General features: G+C 38.5%; 1 protein-coding gene across 3 annotated transcripts in view; it reads left to right on the forward strand.

The window, feature by feature from the left end:
* The window catches only part of ANO3 (anoctamin 3), a 292,176-nt gene that overhangs the window by 220,063 nt on the left and 53,729 nt on the right, over positions 1–18,384 (forward strand). For all 3 annotated transcript variants that reach the window (XM_070761935.1, XM_070761933.1, XM_070761934.1), the window contains 5 exons: positions 3,481–3,612; positions 4,145–4,251; positions 10,774–10,829; positions 14,555–14,676; positions 16,439–16,573. In XM_070761935.1, the coding sequence (XP_070618036.1) occupies positions 3,481–3,612; positions 4,145–4,251; positions 10,774–10,829; positions 14,555–14,676; positions 16,439–16,573 (552 nt within the window). The remainder of the gene's footprint in view (positions 1–3,480; positions 3,613–4,144; positions 4,252–10,773; positions 10,830–14,554; positions 14,677–16,438; positions 16,574–18,384) is intronic.

Raw genomic sequence — 18,384 nt, forward strand, 5'->3', positions numbered from 1 at the left:
ACTGTAGATTATCAAGAACAGCCTTTTCTTCCAGGATCTTCCAGCATTAAAATTTCCTAAATAACTTCATTTTCTAGTACTACTAGTAAAGAAAAAAAAAGAGATCCCATTCTTTTCTAGGAAGTCCTTGTCAACATCATCTTGGTTTTCCTTTTCTAGACTTTATCTTAGAATCTTTCCTGGGGATTGGGGAAAATGTACCATTAGTTTGTAGAATGGCATCTTATGTGCAGTTTTACTTTCAATTTTCTTCCTATTGATTCTGAAAGTGGATTTTTTTTTTTACACTATTTAACTTCCTTGCCTATTCGGGGTTGCTTCAATAAATTGACCTCTTTTTTCCATAAAAGGATATTGCATTACATTTTAGAGGCAGTGTGTGATACACCTATAAACCCCATCTAGATTAATAATTTCATTCCAGAAAAACAATATTAAAGCACACAATATCTTGTTTACTCCCAAATCTTTTCTCCTAAGAGACTGTTTTGAGAGATTCACTTTCTCTGACATCTACTCAACCTTGATATTAGAAGATACAATATATCACAGGAATTACGATATTGCTATTTGTTACCTAATCCTCTAAGATTTTGTTAAACTTTGTTAAAGGTAATTTTGGTTGATAGCATGGTCTATGGAAATGAAATTCAGCATTATCATAGAGCCAGAGTGAAATCATCAGGCAGTGCCTCTCAAACTCTGATCAAATATCATTCTTTCATATTCATATCACTTGTACTGATATGTTTTGACATAGATCCCATTTATATAGATTGCACTACAGGGTTTTTTTAAAAAAAATGTAAAGGCTTAAAATAGATTAATCTGAATGTTGATACACAATATTTATTTGGCACTTGTAACCAAAGTTTGTTTCAGTTTAAGATGAAAGAATAATCCATCCATTTGCTGTTTGCACTCATTTCATATTTGATGCATGTGTGTGTCTGTGTGTGTGTGTGTGTGTGTGTATTATATATAGGGATGGATGGATGGATGGATGGATGATCAGGGTTATCATTATTTTTGAAAATATTTTTTTCAAGATATTATATACAAACTGTATTTTCACTTTACATTTACAATTGTAATTTTGCTTTTAAAATCAGACTATGCAGGGAAATGTATTTTTTAACTTCATTGAATGGATTTTGTGCAATAATTAAATGAAAAGCTAGACATTTGTAGGAGTTGGATAACATGATTCTTCATTATTTTCTTTCTTGACTCCTAATACTGAAGCAGGATGGTCTATTCTAGTTCGGTGGCTAGCAGGAGACCAAATCCTCTCTACCCAGGCACTTTTACTGTATAGTTTTCTCATTCTCTCTTTTCCCGATGGGTGAAGGTGGGAAAATGCCAAGTACAGGACTTAGCTTGATGTAGAATTTGGGAAAGGAAAGGAAAAGACAGCTGTGGGAGGACAACATTGAAGGGAAGGAATTCCTGCACTAAACATTTTAGTCCAAGGAACAACCCTGATCATGCATAGATTGTGGGCAGAAAGGAGGGTGGGACAGAAAAGAAGCGTGGAAAGAGTGTGGAGATGAGATGGGTTTTAGTTGAGCCTTGGTCTGTCCATTTGTGAGCTGAGCCTACTTTATAGCCATTCAAGAGGGCAGAGACTTCCTTCCTGGTGTAGAGTCAGCACTTGTAGTATCTGGTTATCCCCCCCCCCCCTCCACCGAAATTAAAGCAGCAGACGTTTCTCTCTGGTTAAGCACATTGTTTTCTAGCTAGTAATAAATTATCTTATGAAATGGTGCGGAAGTGAAGGTTTAACAAAGTTAGGCTCCTATGATTTTAATGACTATGACTGGAGATGACACAAAAAGAGAGGAGAGAGGAGGGAGAGACAAGAAAGAAAAAGAAGAAAGAAAGAAAAAAAGAAAGAAGGAAGGAAGGAAGGAAGGAAGAAGAGAAAGGAAGCACCACAAACCCTGGCACTAGATGTGGCTTCAGAAGACCCCTTGCATAGCAATTTAGGGTTGGAAGACATCACGGTGGTCATGTAGTCCAACCTCCCCCCACCCCTGTTTGGATTACTTTGGTGTCTCTAACAGAGAGGAAAATTGGTAGAAAGAAGGAGGAGTTTCTAGGACAAGACTGCCATGCAGAGGAAGGCAGAGATAGTTCTTGATTTATGATCACAATTGAGCCCAAAATGTTGGTTACTAAGTAAGAGTGTTGTTAAGTGAGCCTCACCACATTTTACTCAGTCCATGACATCTTTTGGGTCTAACAGTCACGTACAAACTAGGGAAATACATCTGAAGATGGAATGTTCTAATGTACAGAAATTATGGTTAAATGTGTGGCAGAAAGTAGACTCTGGGTGTGTTTTTCCAAGTGCAGTAAATGCGGTTGAATGTGTATAGTTTTAGCCTTGACATGAGTGATGTCAAGTTGGCCATGATCACCCAATCACATGACCACCCAGTTACATGAGCGCAAAGACGCTCCCACCCAGTTACATGACTGCCAAACCATTCTCACTCAGTCACATGACCACAAAAGCTACTCCCACAAAATTATGTCACAACCACAACATTAAGCCATGTCCACAGAGTGATAGTAAAAAAATTTGGAACCCACACCATGCCTAACCAATGTTATTCACACCAACCCAGATATCTCCTGACATTTGACCATGGCTTTCCCCTTCAAGCCCTTAAAAATAATTAGCTTTAGTTTGAAACAGTAGCAGCAATGCTCTGACACCATAAATAACAATCAGATTAAATCTAAAGCTCTTATCTTAAATTTAATACACCTTTGTGATTCAAGAAGAGGCTACAGGAAGGACATATTGGACATATTCTATTTCTCACTAGCTCTAGTTCCAGTCCAGATTGGGGTATTTTGTATGTACAATGAACTAAATCATGAGAAATTGGAGTATGGTGACATTTGATGCATATCTCTAGTTGAGTCCTCAGTAGAGCATTGTTCAGTTCTTACATATATCAATTGGCAGGGATCTTTCCCTAAACTGGGCTTCAAACAGATTTGGACTCTTAAATTCCCATCACTTACCATGCTGGAATCCATACATCTGGAGCAGTGGTGGGCTGTGTCTGTGATGCTCCTGCACATGCACAGAAATATTGCACATGCGCAGAAGCACTGCGCATGTATGAACCAGTAGTAAAGGGTTTTAGAACCCACTACTGATCTAGAGGGCACCCAAACTGGAAAAGGCCATTTTAGAGTTTTCTTACTAGCCATTTCCCTTCTCCCCTCCCTCATTAGATCTGTGTTATAAATTATAGTTATTTTTATTTCTTCACCTCATAGACTTTCTACAGTACAGCTACCTTTTGATTTGCTTTAGGTGAAAAATTATTTTAGAAACCATGTGATTGTTTCTTGATTTGAAGCATTGTCCTTCCAGTATCCATTTCAGCACCTCACATTTAAAATGAAAGGTATAAAAGACAATAAGATAATAAACAAAATGTGGTTTCTTGTCCCCAGTTTCCAGAGGAATATGAGGGAACTGAAAAGCTGGTTGCCGAGAAATCCAATGAAACTTGATAAAGAAGCACTTCCTGATCTGGAAGAAACAGATTGCTACACAGCTCCTTTCAGCCGAGCACGTATTCATCAGTATGTGGTGAATTTAAAATATATCCATAGAGACCAGCGATAATGTTTCCTTTTATATATATATCAGGGGTTAACATAACAACATTCACCATTAACAAATGCAATGTTCAAACTGAATGGAAAACAAATCCCAAAAATGTTGGAGTCTATCTTCAGCAATTTCTTGCAGAAAGATTTTCAGCTGCATTGATCAGAAGCTGGTTCCACTCAACTAAAGTTGACTTTCTTAAATCATATTCATAATGGTTCAAAGACGTAAGATTGAGTTTAGTCCTTTGAACTCGTAATTGTTTTAAGACGTTCTCTTATTGCTTCATTGCATGGTGGCTTAGTTCAAGCAAGTATTTCAAGTTCTCTGAACAATGCACATTTGAAAATATATTTCGAAACATCTTCAAAATGCATAAATAAAACTATTAATATCAGTATCTGTTTGAAATTTGATGAAATTTCATTCATTATGTTAAATATTTCATGCTGGTATATCGACAGCTATTTCCAACATTAATTATATTAATTGTCTCTTCAACAGTTTTACAATAAACAATAAAGACAGCTTCTTTAGCAACTCTACAAGAAGTAGGATGGTGCACCATATGTTACAGAGAACAAAGTATGAAGATGGAAAACCAAAAATGGGTACCAGTTCATATTAATATAACAATGCTGGTGTTGGTATTTTTGCTACCAACACAATTTTTCCAGTAAAAAAATGTTTGTTAATAATGTAAATCCAAGATATTTGTGATTCAAATAGGGACAACCATGACAATTATCAAAATCAGGACTATTTCTATGTGAGAAGGGAAAAATAATATCTACAAACTACAATACTGTTGTGAACCACCCCGAGTCTTTGGAGAGGGCGGCATACAAATCTAATAAATAATAATAATAATAATACTTTCATGACTTCCCTTGACTTTGACTTCTCCATTTTCATGTTAATGGAACAGAATATGAAGATTCAGTGTGTGTGTGTGTGTCTGTCTGTCTGTCTGTCTGTCCGTCCGTCTATCTACTTGATTGATGCACAAAGATATGCAAAAATAATTAAAACATCCCCAGTAGTATGATTAAAATAAATTAAACTAAATAACAAAACCATAAAATTAACAAACAACAACCTAGCTTCATTTTTGCAGGAACTCATTTCATAGCACCAACTTTGGTCTCTCTAATCTCCATGAAGTGTGTAACTATGAGGAATTTATCTCTCTCAGTGCTTTAATAGATCATGCCAATACAGGTTGAAGAAGACTTTCCTTCAGGATCTTAGGCTTGTTTCTACTGTCCAACCTAAAATATTAGCATTTATAGGCCATTATCTCAGTAGTACTTTCAAACCACCTCGAACAAAGAATAGGAAAGCATGCCCCTTACTTCCTCTAACCATCCCAAAACCAATCCCCAACACAAGACCAATCTCAAATGTAAACTATTAAATGTAAACTAAATGCTAGAAGTTTAGTCAACAAGATGTCTGATTTCCTCCTTCTACTTGACACCTCCAACTTCGATATAATTTTTATATGCGAAACATGGCTAAATGCTTCCTACCCAGACTCCATTATCACATAAAAAAACTACCATGTCTTCCGCTCAGACCATGAATCCCACAGAGGAGGCGGAGTAGCTATATTCTACAAAAAATTGCTGAACCTAAAAATCCTCAAAGTTGCACAGGATTTATTGGTACCTGAAACTATTGTCTGTGATTTATCCCTAAATACCACAATTCACTTCTTACTCTGCTACAGAGCCCTGGACTACGACATCGAACATGCAAACAAATTATCCACATTACTAACGTGGGCAACCAACTGCCCATACCCCATTATCTTCCTTGGAGACCTCAACCTACCACACATTAACTGGTCCTTAAATGAATGCAGCACGGAACCCATCCATTTTACTATATATAATACCGTCACCTATCTGGGATTCGACCAACTAGTAACTAACAATACCAGACTTGATAACTGTCTGGATCTCATCTTCTGCAACAGCAAAAGTGCAATATATGGCTTACAAATAACAGAACCATTTTCCAACAGTGACGACAGCATGATAAACTTCAGTCTCAACCTAAGCCACACTATGATCCACCAAAATAATACAACACCAAAATTCAATTTCAAAAAAGCAAACTACAAACTCATTGAAGCCCACCTCTCAACATTAAACTGGAAAACTCTATTCTCTGAATGCTACACCACTGATGACCTCTACAACACATTCCTACTCAAAATGAAAATTATCATCAGACTTCATGTACCTCTAACATGTACCATAAACAAAAAAAATAACCTCCCCATCTCAATAAGAAAATTACAAACAAGAAAAAAAATCTCTTTGGAGGAAAAACAAAAAAGGACAAGTTTCCAGCTTCAAAAGCCGATATAAAAGCATTTGCAATAAAATAAAAGCAGAATGCCTTAACTTCTACAGCAAACAAGAGGAAAACCTCCTACGCACCAAATCTAATAGAGCTTTCTACAACTTTGTCAACAATAAATGGAAAGACTCTGGACCTATCCCATCTCTCAAAGGATCCAATAACAAAGAATACCATGATGATTCATCCAAAGCCAATCCCCTCAACTCTTTCTTTGGCTCTGTCTTTGTTAACAGCAATGACTCATCCCCCAATTTCATCAATCGCACCTCAAACTCCCTCAACGACCTAAGAATATAGTAGAGGCTTTTACAGGAGCAGCTATGGCACATCTAGTTAAGACACCAACTAGAGGGGAGAATATTCTAGATTTAGTTTTTACAAATGGGAATCGGGTCTCAGAGGTCAAGGTGGGAGAAAATTTAGGTTGCAGTGACCATTTATGTTTGTGGTTTGATGTAAAAACTGATTGTGAGCAATCCTATAATGCAACCAAAGTATTGGATTTCAGAAAAACAAATTTTAATGCAATGGGGGAATATTTAAATAATGAATTAAAGGGGAGGGATAAAATGGCAGGAACGAGCACCCAGTGGACTGTATTAAAAAAGGCCATCTTAAAAGCCACAAGAATTTATGTAAAGCAAGTAACTAAAAGTAAAAGGAAGAAGAAACCGCTATGGTTTAGCAATGATGTAAGGGATATAGTCAATGAAAAAAAGGCTGCCTATAGGAGGTATAAAGAGTCTGGAAGTATAGCTGATAGAGAGGTGTATAAAATGAGACAGAAGGAGGCGAAACAGATAATATATGCTGCTAAAGCCTCAAAAGAGGAAGAAATAGCAAAATCTGTAAAGAAGGGGGATAAAACCTTCTTCAGATATATTAGTGATAGGAAGAAGAAAAACTGCAGCATCACAAAGCTTAGTACTGGGAATAATACATGCATTGATGGGAATAAGGAGATCGCTGACCATTTCAATAGCTACTTCTGTTCAGTTTTCTCAAAAGACACCTTACAAAATAATACTATAGAGGGATATAGCATTGCTTCCAGCTGTACGGATTCAGCTCCAGTGATCTTAGAAGCCGATGTCTTAGAAGAACTTGAAAGATTAAAGATAAATAAGGCAATGGGTCCAGATGGCATCCACCCCAGAGTTCTTAAAGAACTCAGATCTGTCATTGCTACCCCCCTGACTGATTTGTTTAACCAATCCCTGTTAACAGGAGATTTTCCTGAGGATTGGAGAATGGCCAGTGTTGTGCCTATCCACAAGAAGGGCAGTAGAGAAGAAGCTGGTAACTACAGGCCAGTTAGCTTGACATCAGTTGTAGTTAAAATGATGGAGACTCTACTCAAAAAGAGGATAAATCAGCATCTAAAAAACAATAACTTATTGGACCCAAATCAGCATGGCTTTACTGAAGGCAAATCGTGTCAGACTAATCTCATTGAGTTCTTTGACTATGTCACAAAGGTGTTGGATCAAGGTGGTGCCGTGGATATTGCCTATCTCGACTTCAGCAAAGCCTTTGATACAGTTCCACATAAAGAGCTGATAGATAAATTAGTGAAGATTGGACTTAATCCCTGGATAGTTCAGTGGATTTCAAGCTGGCTGAAGCATAGACATCAGAGAGTTATTGTTAATGGCGAGTATTCTGAGCAGAGACAGGTTACAAGCGGTGTGCCACAAGGGTCTGTTCTGGGTCCTATTCTTTTTAATATGTTTGTGAGTGACATAGGGGAAGGTTTGGTAGGGAAGGTTTGCCTATTTGCCGATGACTCTAAAGTGTGCAATAGGGTTGATATTCCTGGAGGGGTCTGTAATATGGTAAATGATTTAGCGTTACTAGATAAATGGTCAAAGCAATGGAAACTGCAGTTTAATGTTTCCAAATGTAAAATAATGCACTTGGGGAAAAGGAATCCTAAATCTGAGTATTGCATTGGCACTTCTGTGTTAGCAAAAACTTCAGAAGAGAAGGATTTAGGGGTAGTGATTTCTGACAGTCTCAAAATGGGTGAGCAGTGTGGTCGGGTGGTAGGAAAGGCAAGTAGGATGCTTGGCTGCATAGCTAGAGGTATAACAAGCAGGAAGAGGGAGATTGTGATCCCCTTATATAGAGCGCTGGTGAGACCACATTTGGAGTACTGTGTTCAGTTCTGGAGACCTCACCTACAAAAAGATATTGACAAAATTGAACGGGTCCAGAGACGGGCTACAAGAATGGTGGAAGGTCTTAAGTATAAAATGTATCAGGAAAGACTTAATGAACTCAATCTGTATAGTCTGGAAGACAGAAGGAAAAGGGGTGACATGATCGAAACATTTAAATATGTTAAAGGGTTAAATAGGGTTCAGGAGGGAAGTGTTTTTAACAGGAAAGTGAACACAAGAACAAGGGGACACAATGAGAAAGGCAACATGAGAAAATATTATTTTACTGAAAGAGTAGTAGATCCTTGGAACAAACTTCCAGCAGACGTGGTTGGTAAATCCACAGTAACCGAATTTAAACATGCCTGGGATAAACATATATCCATTGTAAGATAAAATACAGGAAATAGTAAAAGGGAAGACTAGATGGACCATGTGGTCTTTTTCTGCCGTCAGTCTTCTATGTTTCTATGTTTCTCACCCGAGTAGACTTCACTGAAGACCGAATTGAAAAAGCATTACGTGACCTTAAACCTTCTCTATCATTTGGACCAGGCGGTCTATGTGCTTACTTCATAAAAAAGCTCTCTTCTGCCATAGCTGTACCACTAAGCATAATTTTCGAAAAATCCTTCAGAACCAGCACATTTCCTAAGCTATGGTCGAAAGCAATGGTTATCCCCATCTTCAAAAAAGGAGACCCCTCTCTTGTCGATAACTACAGACCAATATCATTATGCTGCGTCCCATGCAAAGTCATGGAATCAATTATAAACAAATCAATTACTCTCCATCTACAAACTAATAACTTGCTCTCTAACAAACAATTTGGATTCAGAAAAAACTATCCTGCAACCTGCAGCTCCTCCACTGCAAAAATATATGGACAACTCCTCTAGATCAAGGGAAATCTATAGATGCAATTTATATTGATTTTCCTGGATTCCCTTGCAATCTGGCCATCTTGATAAGGAGTCATTAATTTGGAAGTTGAAATTGCCACTATTTTGGAAGTCTACCTTCCCCTGTAACAGCCCAAATGATGCTCTTTGGCAAATTTTCTTTGGACCAATACAATGATTATACTCATTAGTGGGTTCTAAAACCTGTTGCTACCAGTTTGTTTTCGCTCTTGTGCTCGCACACAATATTTCTGCACATACACAGAGGCACCCCAGGTGGGTGGGCAGAGCCTCGCACCACCACCTGGTTCACAAAACCAGGCCAAACTGGAAGCAATCAACCATCCTGCCAGAGTTGAGTGGTCCATCTCTTCTTTTGCAATCATTCAGGATTTATACACACATGGCATTCTCTAATCCTTACATAGCAACCTTTCTTGCTGGAAAAAATCATTAGTGATTTGATCCTTTTAGCATTTAGTAAAATAGTCATTGTTAGCCACAACCCCTGCCCAAACAACCACACCTGGGAGACTAAGGGAGACTAAGGGAATGCTCTTTGCCTAATACCAACATAAACAAAAAGAAAAGTTCACATACCATGTTAAGAAGCCAATAAAAATGCTTAGTGAATAATAAAAAAGTACTTTTTCATGATAGAGATCAATATCACTTCCAAGAAAATATTGCTCTCTAAACAAAATTTTTCAGTATCCCAAATTGTTTCTTTCCATTTCTTTGTGGCCAAACGGAAGTTATAAAAACAATTTTCAATAAGGCTCTTTCCTCTGAAAACATTGGTAGTAAAAATAAAAAGAATACTTGGATAAAAACAATTGTCTGGTTGTAGATTATAACTTATGAAATTCTTCCTCCAAGAGAAGAATTTTTCCCTACTTGATGCTTCCATTTTTATGAAAAAGCTTGCCTCAAAGAACAGCATATTCCATTTTATAAATGAAAATGGAGAACAAGTTTCATACTCGGGAAGTTTCTAATTACTTTGTTTAATTCTGAGATTAAAATTCCAAATAGATCCAAGATTATTTACTTTTTCTTCTGATGATAGAAGTATGTGAGAAGTAGATGCACTCCACTATTGCTTCTATTACAGGTAGATATCAGGAAACAATTATCATCAGTTAACATCAAGGCAGCTTGTTGTGACATGCACATGTAGTAATGTTGCTTTTGATCCTTGACTGATATTACATTGTAAGAGAGAAATCACAAAACCTTAGGATGTGAGTGGAGTTTAGGCTTGAGGAGACAGATTAATTTTATGCCACTGCTGTTTCAAGTCATGTTAAAACTCATGTACGTAACAACTATGAACTGTTTTTCTTTGAATCTGGCCATCTGCCAGTATGATCAGAGATAAAACCCATAAATGTGGATCAGTGCTGTACTTGAAAGGCTAATCCTAGTCATAATAATGAGCAGAAAATTGGTTTGTATATGGGACAGGAAACTATGTTGGATTACCGTAGAATAATTCTGCTGAAAAACCTTGAGATAATAAGGCCTCAAAATAAGAGTTCTCAGCTAAAGGGATTCCAAACTTGAAACGGGTTCATATGTATATTTGCCTTTTTATTAATGTTTAAAGAAAAATGTTTGGTGCTTACTTATTTAAATAATGATGTTTGCTTCCTTTAACATTTCAAAAATTTGTAACATACCTTCTTTCTTTTAGGCATTAACAGGTTGCTCAGCAATGGAACGTATGAAGCTGCATTTCCTCCACATGAGGTAGTTTAAGTAGCAGTGCTTTAAGTGTGATGGGTCTGTGCTAAATTTGCTTTCATTTCCTAGAGCCCATCGAACATTTAACGTTTCTGCTGAGTATTTCTATTTCTGATTTCCGAGAGGCTTCTCTGAGTGTCTTTTTTCCCCTGACAGTGATAATATGTCTGATGCTATTGTGCAGCAATTTCTGTAAGGTTTCTCTGAAAGTTATTTTTCCTCCTGACAATGATAACAGGTCTGATGCTATAGTGCAGTTTTCTCTGTATTAGATATTTTTCATTGCCTGGCAGTCAACTCTATCTGATGTTTATTTGTTCAGAAATAAGTCCCAGGGGGATTTATTATGTACCAATAGTTAAAAGGTTTCACCGTTACAATATAGATTTAGTTCCTTTGCCATTTTGAAACTCTTTCCTTAAAATACTGTAAAGCTATAATTCATAGAAGCTGCCTTATACTAATTTTTCCCCTTGAGAGACCAATTTTTAAATGTCTGGCTCATACATTTTTGGCTGACATTTTAGATTCTAAAGATTTGCCACTGATTCCATTCACTGTATTAAATGACTGCTGTGTGTTTTAGAGAAAGAGAGAGACAGAGTGAGAGAGAGAGTGCTATAATCTGTGTTCTGCAGTAAAAACATAAATATAGTTTTGGTGCAGACAGTTGAATGGAACTCAGCCTGAAATATACTTTAAGTATATATTGCAAAGAAATAGAGGGGAAATTCTAAAAAAGTGTCTTGATGCAGCCAAGTCAAGAAAATTTTCCTCAGCAGGAGTGAAACGCTCCCAGTTTTCTCAAGCCTATTTGTCTTCAGAGGGCCAATCGCAAAGGGAGTGTGAGTCTCCGCCCACTCACCCGGACACCTCCATTTGGGTTCTTTTACCTACTGAGCATGCACAGAGAGTGGTGTCCGGGCAGGTGGGCGAAGCCTCACACTCCCTTCATGACTGGCTCTACAGCGACTGATAGACACAAGCAAACCAGGAGTATTTCACTCCTGCTCTTCATGTGCCTTTACAGTGCTTGGCTGAAGGTGCCCCACAGTCCATCTTGTCATGACAGTGTGAAAGAAGATTGTCTCAGCAAGACAGAACTTTTTGTGTCCTGGTACAAGCTAATTCCTTCCTGTAAATCTGAAAATGCACCTAAATTGCACTGTAGCACATTGGCCCACAACCTTTTGGACACTAGGAACCAGTTCCATGGAGAGAATTTTTTCCCAGGGACTGGAGGGGATGTAGTTGTGTGTGCTGCCTGCATTCCATGAATGCAGCTTCACTTGTGTGCACATGCTGGTTTCTGACATGACATAGACTGGTGCAGATCCATGAACTGGGTGGTGGTGGTTTGGGGACCCCTGTTGTAGCATATATTTCAATCAGAGATTCAGGCATTTGATGTATATACAGTTTCAATATTAGCCTCTTATAATGCACTGGGTAAGACAACAGGGGGGGGGGGAATTGCAGCAGGAGTACTGTTATTGCATTGCACACAAATCTTCCTACCTTTCAAGATCAGAAGGGAAAGAGCTTATAAACAAACATAATAGGAAATTTCCTCTGAATGGTGGTGACTTCCAAGTCATTGTTTATTTTCTGTTTACTGAACTAGAGTTTCCCAAATTATATTGCAGCAGAGGCGGAATAACAACGCGGACACAGAGCTGGATTTAAAACTGGGTCATTTTTATTAATTTAATTAATTAATTTAATTCAACCTAACATGGATCCGCAGAGGTCAACTGAAATACTTCCGGGGTGGAAATGATGTAATAAAAACTTCCAGGACAACTTAGGGCGTAGCTCTATGCTGATCCAGGTGAAGGGACCACGCCCTCACCTGGATCCCAGCCATGCCATGCATGTGGGAGGTCTTGAAATGGGTGAGACTCAGAGGCAGGTTTTCCCCAATTGCTCAGGCCAATTTAAAAGCCACCATGAGGCCTTGGAGAGAGTCTGCCAATCATCCCCAAAGATGCCAATGTAGAACACGCAGTTGCTAAACACCTCCAATTAGAACTAATCAGGGAGCAAAAACACCCCCTAACCATCCATCCCGCACCGCAGTGTGGAATAGGCAAAAAAACGGTCGCAGAAAGATCCTGAGACCGCCAACAATTCCTATTTGGCCCCCTAAGGGCGACCCCTCTAGCACACTGACAGATAGGGAGGGCAGGCAGGTGTTCGCCTGCTCATTGTCCGGGGCGAAAAGGAAGTCCCGAGCCTGCACAGCCCTTTATAAAGGGCTAGCAGGCCCCGCCCTGGCAATGTCATTGGTCGGCGCTCGCGAGATCCCAGCCATTCAAGATGGCGGCTATGCCGAGGGTCACGTTTCCCTGGTCCTGCCGCAAATCCTGGCCGGGGGTAAGTCACCGGCTGGGCATTCTGTGGAACTCTGCAGTTCCCCAAGAACATATATGCATACATAAATTAATATAGTCACTCATCTTTCAACCAATTGTACATGGCTCCCAAATATAGGAATCCTAGGAGATACAAGAAAAAAAGTTCATGCATGTGCAGACAGTTTTATCTCACTAGAGTTCTTGATCAATGATTCTAGGATTCGTTCATTCATTTAAAATGAAGGCTGCAATCTTAAAAAGTTTGAAAACTTCCATTTTATATAAATATTTTCTACTACTGGTAGGGTTACATTATCAATTTATTTATTCAATTCTTATAATGCTTGAATTGTATTATTTTTATTTTATATTGATTTTATTGTAATTTCTTGATTGTTGTGAACCACCTAAAATCACTGAGAGTCGGGAGGCATATGAGTTTAATAAATTATAGTTGGTTGCATTCAATCAGAGGCTTAGGCTGCATTTGTCATAATAACAATAACAATAACAATAACAATAATGGAAGCATTGCTGCCTTCTACAATTAATGATTTGGTCAATTCTGATGGTGTTCAATTTTGGAATTATTATGTGTAAACAATTCACAATTAGATTAAAATTTAATTTGACATGATTAATTATTATTGGCAGCATCTAACAATATAGGCAGTTCCAACAAGGGTGGCTTTTGTAAAATTCGGACATCCAGGTCTGATAAATTCAATCTTTTCAGGTATTTTTATTCTTTAACAGCATGAATACTTGTAAGGAAAATATGAAAAAAGAATTCTTTAGCATGGCACATAATTACAATCTTAAATCAGGTCTCCTGAATTAACCTCAGAGAGATTCATTGGATATGTTTCCTCATCCCCAAAGTGTACATAGGAGTAGAATATTATATCTGAATCCCCTCTTTCTATATTCCTACAGTGGTTTATTTAGTAAATTGCTGCTTCTCCTCCTCAATGTTTAACTGTAATGTAAAAATTAATGAGAACGAATGAGTTGATTATTATAATGTATTCTGTAAATATTCTATATAAATTTGCATTAATAATTAAGGGATTCTCTCAGCTGGAAAGTGCTGCAGTTCCGCAATGTTGGAACAAAACATTTCTAGATAATTCAGTCTGATTATATTCCAAAGAAATGTTTTCATGCTGCTAAGAGGTTTCTGAGCTGTATCAGCTCTAGTAAAAATATAGATGCTTGTGTAGAACTGTTCAATGTTACATAAGCAAATTATTAATAATATCCTCATTTTTCAAAAGGAGCACTTATTTTAATAACATATTTTAAGACCCCATTTTCTATAATTATCATACCAATTCTTCTTTATTTCAATTTGGATTTGCATGTGTACTCCAGGGAAGTCACAAGAGTAGGCATCCTATCAAAACACATGGAGCTAAGAACCATCGGCATCTATTATATGAACGGTGGGCACGATGGGGGATGTGGTACAAATACCAGCCTCTGGATCTGATTAGGTAATGTATATATGTAATATAATAGAAGTTGTTTCCGTTCTGTGTAATTGACCTTCCCATGAGCAGTCCAATGTAACTTTTCTTCCTTTGTGGGACAGACCTGTTTTTAATGGTCTAATTGAAGGGAAGTGGTAGGTCATTATTCTTAAAAGTCATTGTGCTGAAGGGTATTTTATTGCAGTGGTGAAGACGAGGTCATTTGCATCAAATGAAAAATGTAAATGCATCGCAAATCACTTCCCTTGCACAAGTGATTCAAATTGATACAAATAACTTCATTTGCATCATCTGCAAGATGATACCATTCATCAAATTGACACAAATCATGTAATTAGCAGCATTTTCATAATGACATCGTTATGCAGATTGCAATAGAATTCCACCTAGTACACACAAACTCTGAAAAGCTGAGGTCTGTAAATTGGAGTTTCCTTTAATTTCACAATCCATGGGTACAATGTTTGATTGATAACCATTGAAGTACCTCTAACCAATAATAATAATAATAATAATAATAATAATAATAATAATAATAATAATAATAATAATAATAACCCTACCTGTCTGACTGTGTTTGGAAACATCTGCAGATTTCCATTGTATTTTAAGATATTGGTGATTTATTTATCTTTTGCTTCAAGTTACAAGAAAAGTAAAAGAGGATAAATTGCTCCAAAATTCCTTACTCTGCTAGATTCAGGATAAATTTCAACTCTGGAGGCAGTCCAAAATCCACCTAGCTCCTCAGCCTCACTTAAAAGATCCTTATTTCAATTGCCATCATCTCCCTGTGCAGGTTCTGTATAAACCAGGGGTCTCCAAACTTGGCAGCTTTAATACTTGTGGACTCCAACTCCCAGAATTCCTCAGCCAGCTTGGTCTAAACCGTTTAATCAAAGCATATTACAGAAGTCAAGCATTTCTTTCTCATTGCTTTTCTTCCTAGGATTATTCTTCCTAGTGCAGATCCATTAAGACTTTTTTGATGGGTTCTGGAGCCCAGCCTGGCCACGCACACACCCGCCACATGTGCATGCGCTCCCATGTGAGACTTCGCTTCTGCACATGTGCCTGAACTGAAATCTCAGGCGAGGATGCTTGTGTGGGTGAGATATTGGCAAATTTTGCCCCTTTTTTTGCTTCTGCGCATGTGCAGAAGCAAAAAAAGGGGGGGGCAAAAATTGCCAAAATCTCACCCATGCAAGCGTCCTCATGTAGAGCATGTGAGGAATTCATCAACTGGACTGTCACCTGAACCTGGTGTCATGAGTTAAAAGAGTGACTGGCCCAAAGTCACCCAATTAGTTTTCATGCCTAAGGAGGAACCAGAATTCACAGTTTCTGTCCTGTTTCTAGCCTTGTGCCTTAACTATTGAGCAAAATGACACTCAGTTGTTTCTTTTCAACTGCAATAGTGATAACCTGTAACAGGTTTTTCTTTTGTTGATTTTATGTATGAATTGTCAAAGCCAATCCAAACAGAGTATCATGTCCTTGCTCAAATGACTCTTTCCCCTAATCCTATCGGTGTTTTATGCACACTCCCAATTTAGTTGTAAATGAAATGAATTTTCTTAAATGCAATGAAAAGCCCTTGAATTGTGTTAGTGATTTTTTTAAAAAAAAAATCCTTCAGTTCTATATAAAATCCCCTTCCCCTGCCATAATTGATATGATTATGATTCATCTCAACATTTAAATCAATAGTGATAATATTCTCCCTCCCTCCCTTCTTCCCCTCCCCTCTCTCTTTTAAATGCAGGCGATATTTTGGAGAGAAAATTGGTCTTTATTTTGCTTGGTTGGGATGGTACACCGGGATGCTTATCCCTGCTGCACTTGTTGGATTGTTTGTTTTCCTTTATGGGTTATTTACCATGGATTCTAGCCAAGTAAGGTAAGAAGTGAAAGGATACCATGTTTAAAAATAAATAAATGGCAAAGAGTAAGCAGTAGATCAGCCAAGGAAATGTTACAGTTTGAAGGGCTGTGGAGCTGTCTGGGTTATGGTACAAATTGTAGTTGTAAGTGGAGGACTATCTGTAATTTACTAGTAACTAAAATAATAATTTCACTTGACAAGTTTGTGATATTTTTTTTGGGGGGGGGAATCTGTGATTGACTCAGAGGTGGTTTCACCTGGTTTAGACCAGTTTATATGAACTGGTATCAACCTGCTGGTGATTTATTTATTTATTTATTACTTAGATTTGTATGCCGCCCCTCTCCGAAGACTCGGGGCGGCTCACAACATGTGGAAACAAATCATAAGCAATCAGACAAATTTAAAATATTTAAATATTTAAAAACCCCATTTGCTAACAGACACACACACAGACATACCATGCATAAATTAAACGTGCCCAGGGGGGAGATGTTTCAGTTCCCCCACGCCTGACGGCAAAGGTGGGTTTTAAGGAGTTTACGGAAGGCAGGAAGAGTAGGGGCAGTTCTAATCTCCGGGGGGAGTTGGTTCCAGAGGGCCGGTGCCGCCACAGAGAAGGCTCTTCCCCTGGGGCCCGCCAACCGACATTGTTTAGTTGACGGGACCCGGAGAAGGCCAACTCTGTGGGACCTAATCGGTCGCTGGGATTCGTGCGGCAGGAGGCGGTCTCGGAGATATTCTGGTCCGATGCCATGAAGGGCTTTATAGGTCATAACCAACACTTTGAATTGTGACCGGAAATTGATCGGCAGCCAATGCAGACTGCGGAGTGATGGTGAAACATGGGCATACCTAGGTAGGCCCATGACTGCTCTCGCAGCTGCATTTTGCACGATCTGAAGTTTCCGAACACTTTTCAAAGGTAGCCCCATGTAGAGAGCATTACAGTAGTCGAACCTCGAGGTGATGAGGGCATGAGTGACTGTGAGCAATGAGTCCTGGTCCAGATAGGGCCGTGATGTCACGATGATGTCGCAGAACTGGTTCAGTCAGTGCTAGTCCATAGATTCCACCATCTTTAAAAAAAAAAATTGGATTTAGTTTTTTTTCCCCTGTGCATGTGCAGAAGCCGAGTTTCAGCACTGTGCATGTGTCACCATCTTGTTTTTATCTTGGAAAGGGGGTGTTACTTTTTTGGCCCTGCACATGCAGACAGCCACAAGGCACGCCACGTGGCACTGGAGGAAGCGAATCGGCAGTGAGGTACGTTAGAAACCCCCTAAAGCCCACTGCAACAACATAGCCAAGAAGGCTTCAAGAGTTGTAAACCTAATCCTACATAGCTTCTGCTCTGGCAATCTCTCACTACTTACCAGAGTTTACAAAACTTTTGCCAGACTCATCCTCGAATACAGCTCATCTGTTTGGAACCCATATCGCATCTCAGACATTAACACTCTTGAAAATGTTCAAAAATGCTTCATAAGAAGAGCCCTTCACTCCTCCACTCGAAACAGAATACCCCACAAGACTAGACTTTCAATTCTGGGCCTAGAAAGCTTAGAAATAAGACGCCTTAAACATGATCTAAGTATTGTCCACAAGATCATATGCTGCAACATCCTGCCTTTCGGCGACTACTTCAGCTTCAACCACAACAACACAAGAGCACACAACAGATTTAAACTTAAGATTAACCGCTCCAAACTTGACTGTTAAAAATACAACTTTAGTAACCAAGTTGTCGAAGCGTGGAACTCATTACCTGACTCGATAGTGTCATCCCCAAACCCCCAACACTTTACCCTTAGATTATCCACAGT

This window comes from Erythrolamprus reginae, chromosome 1 (genome assembly GCF_031021105.1).
Source record: "Erythrolamprus reginae isolate rEryReg1 chromosome 1, rEryReg1.hap1, whole genome shotgun sequence".
Taxonomy (NCBI): Eukaryota; Metazoa; Chordata; class Lepidosauria; order Squamata; family Dipsadidae; genus Erythrolamprus; species Erythrolamprus reginae.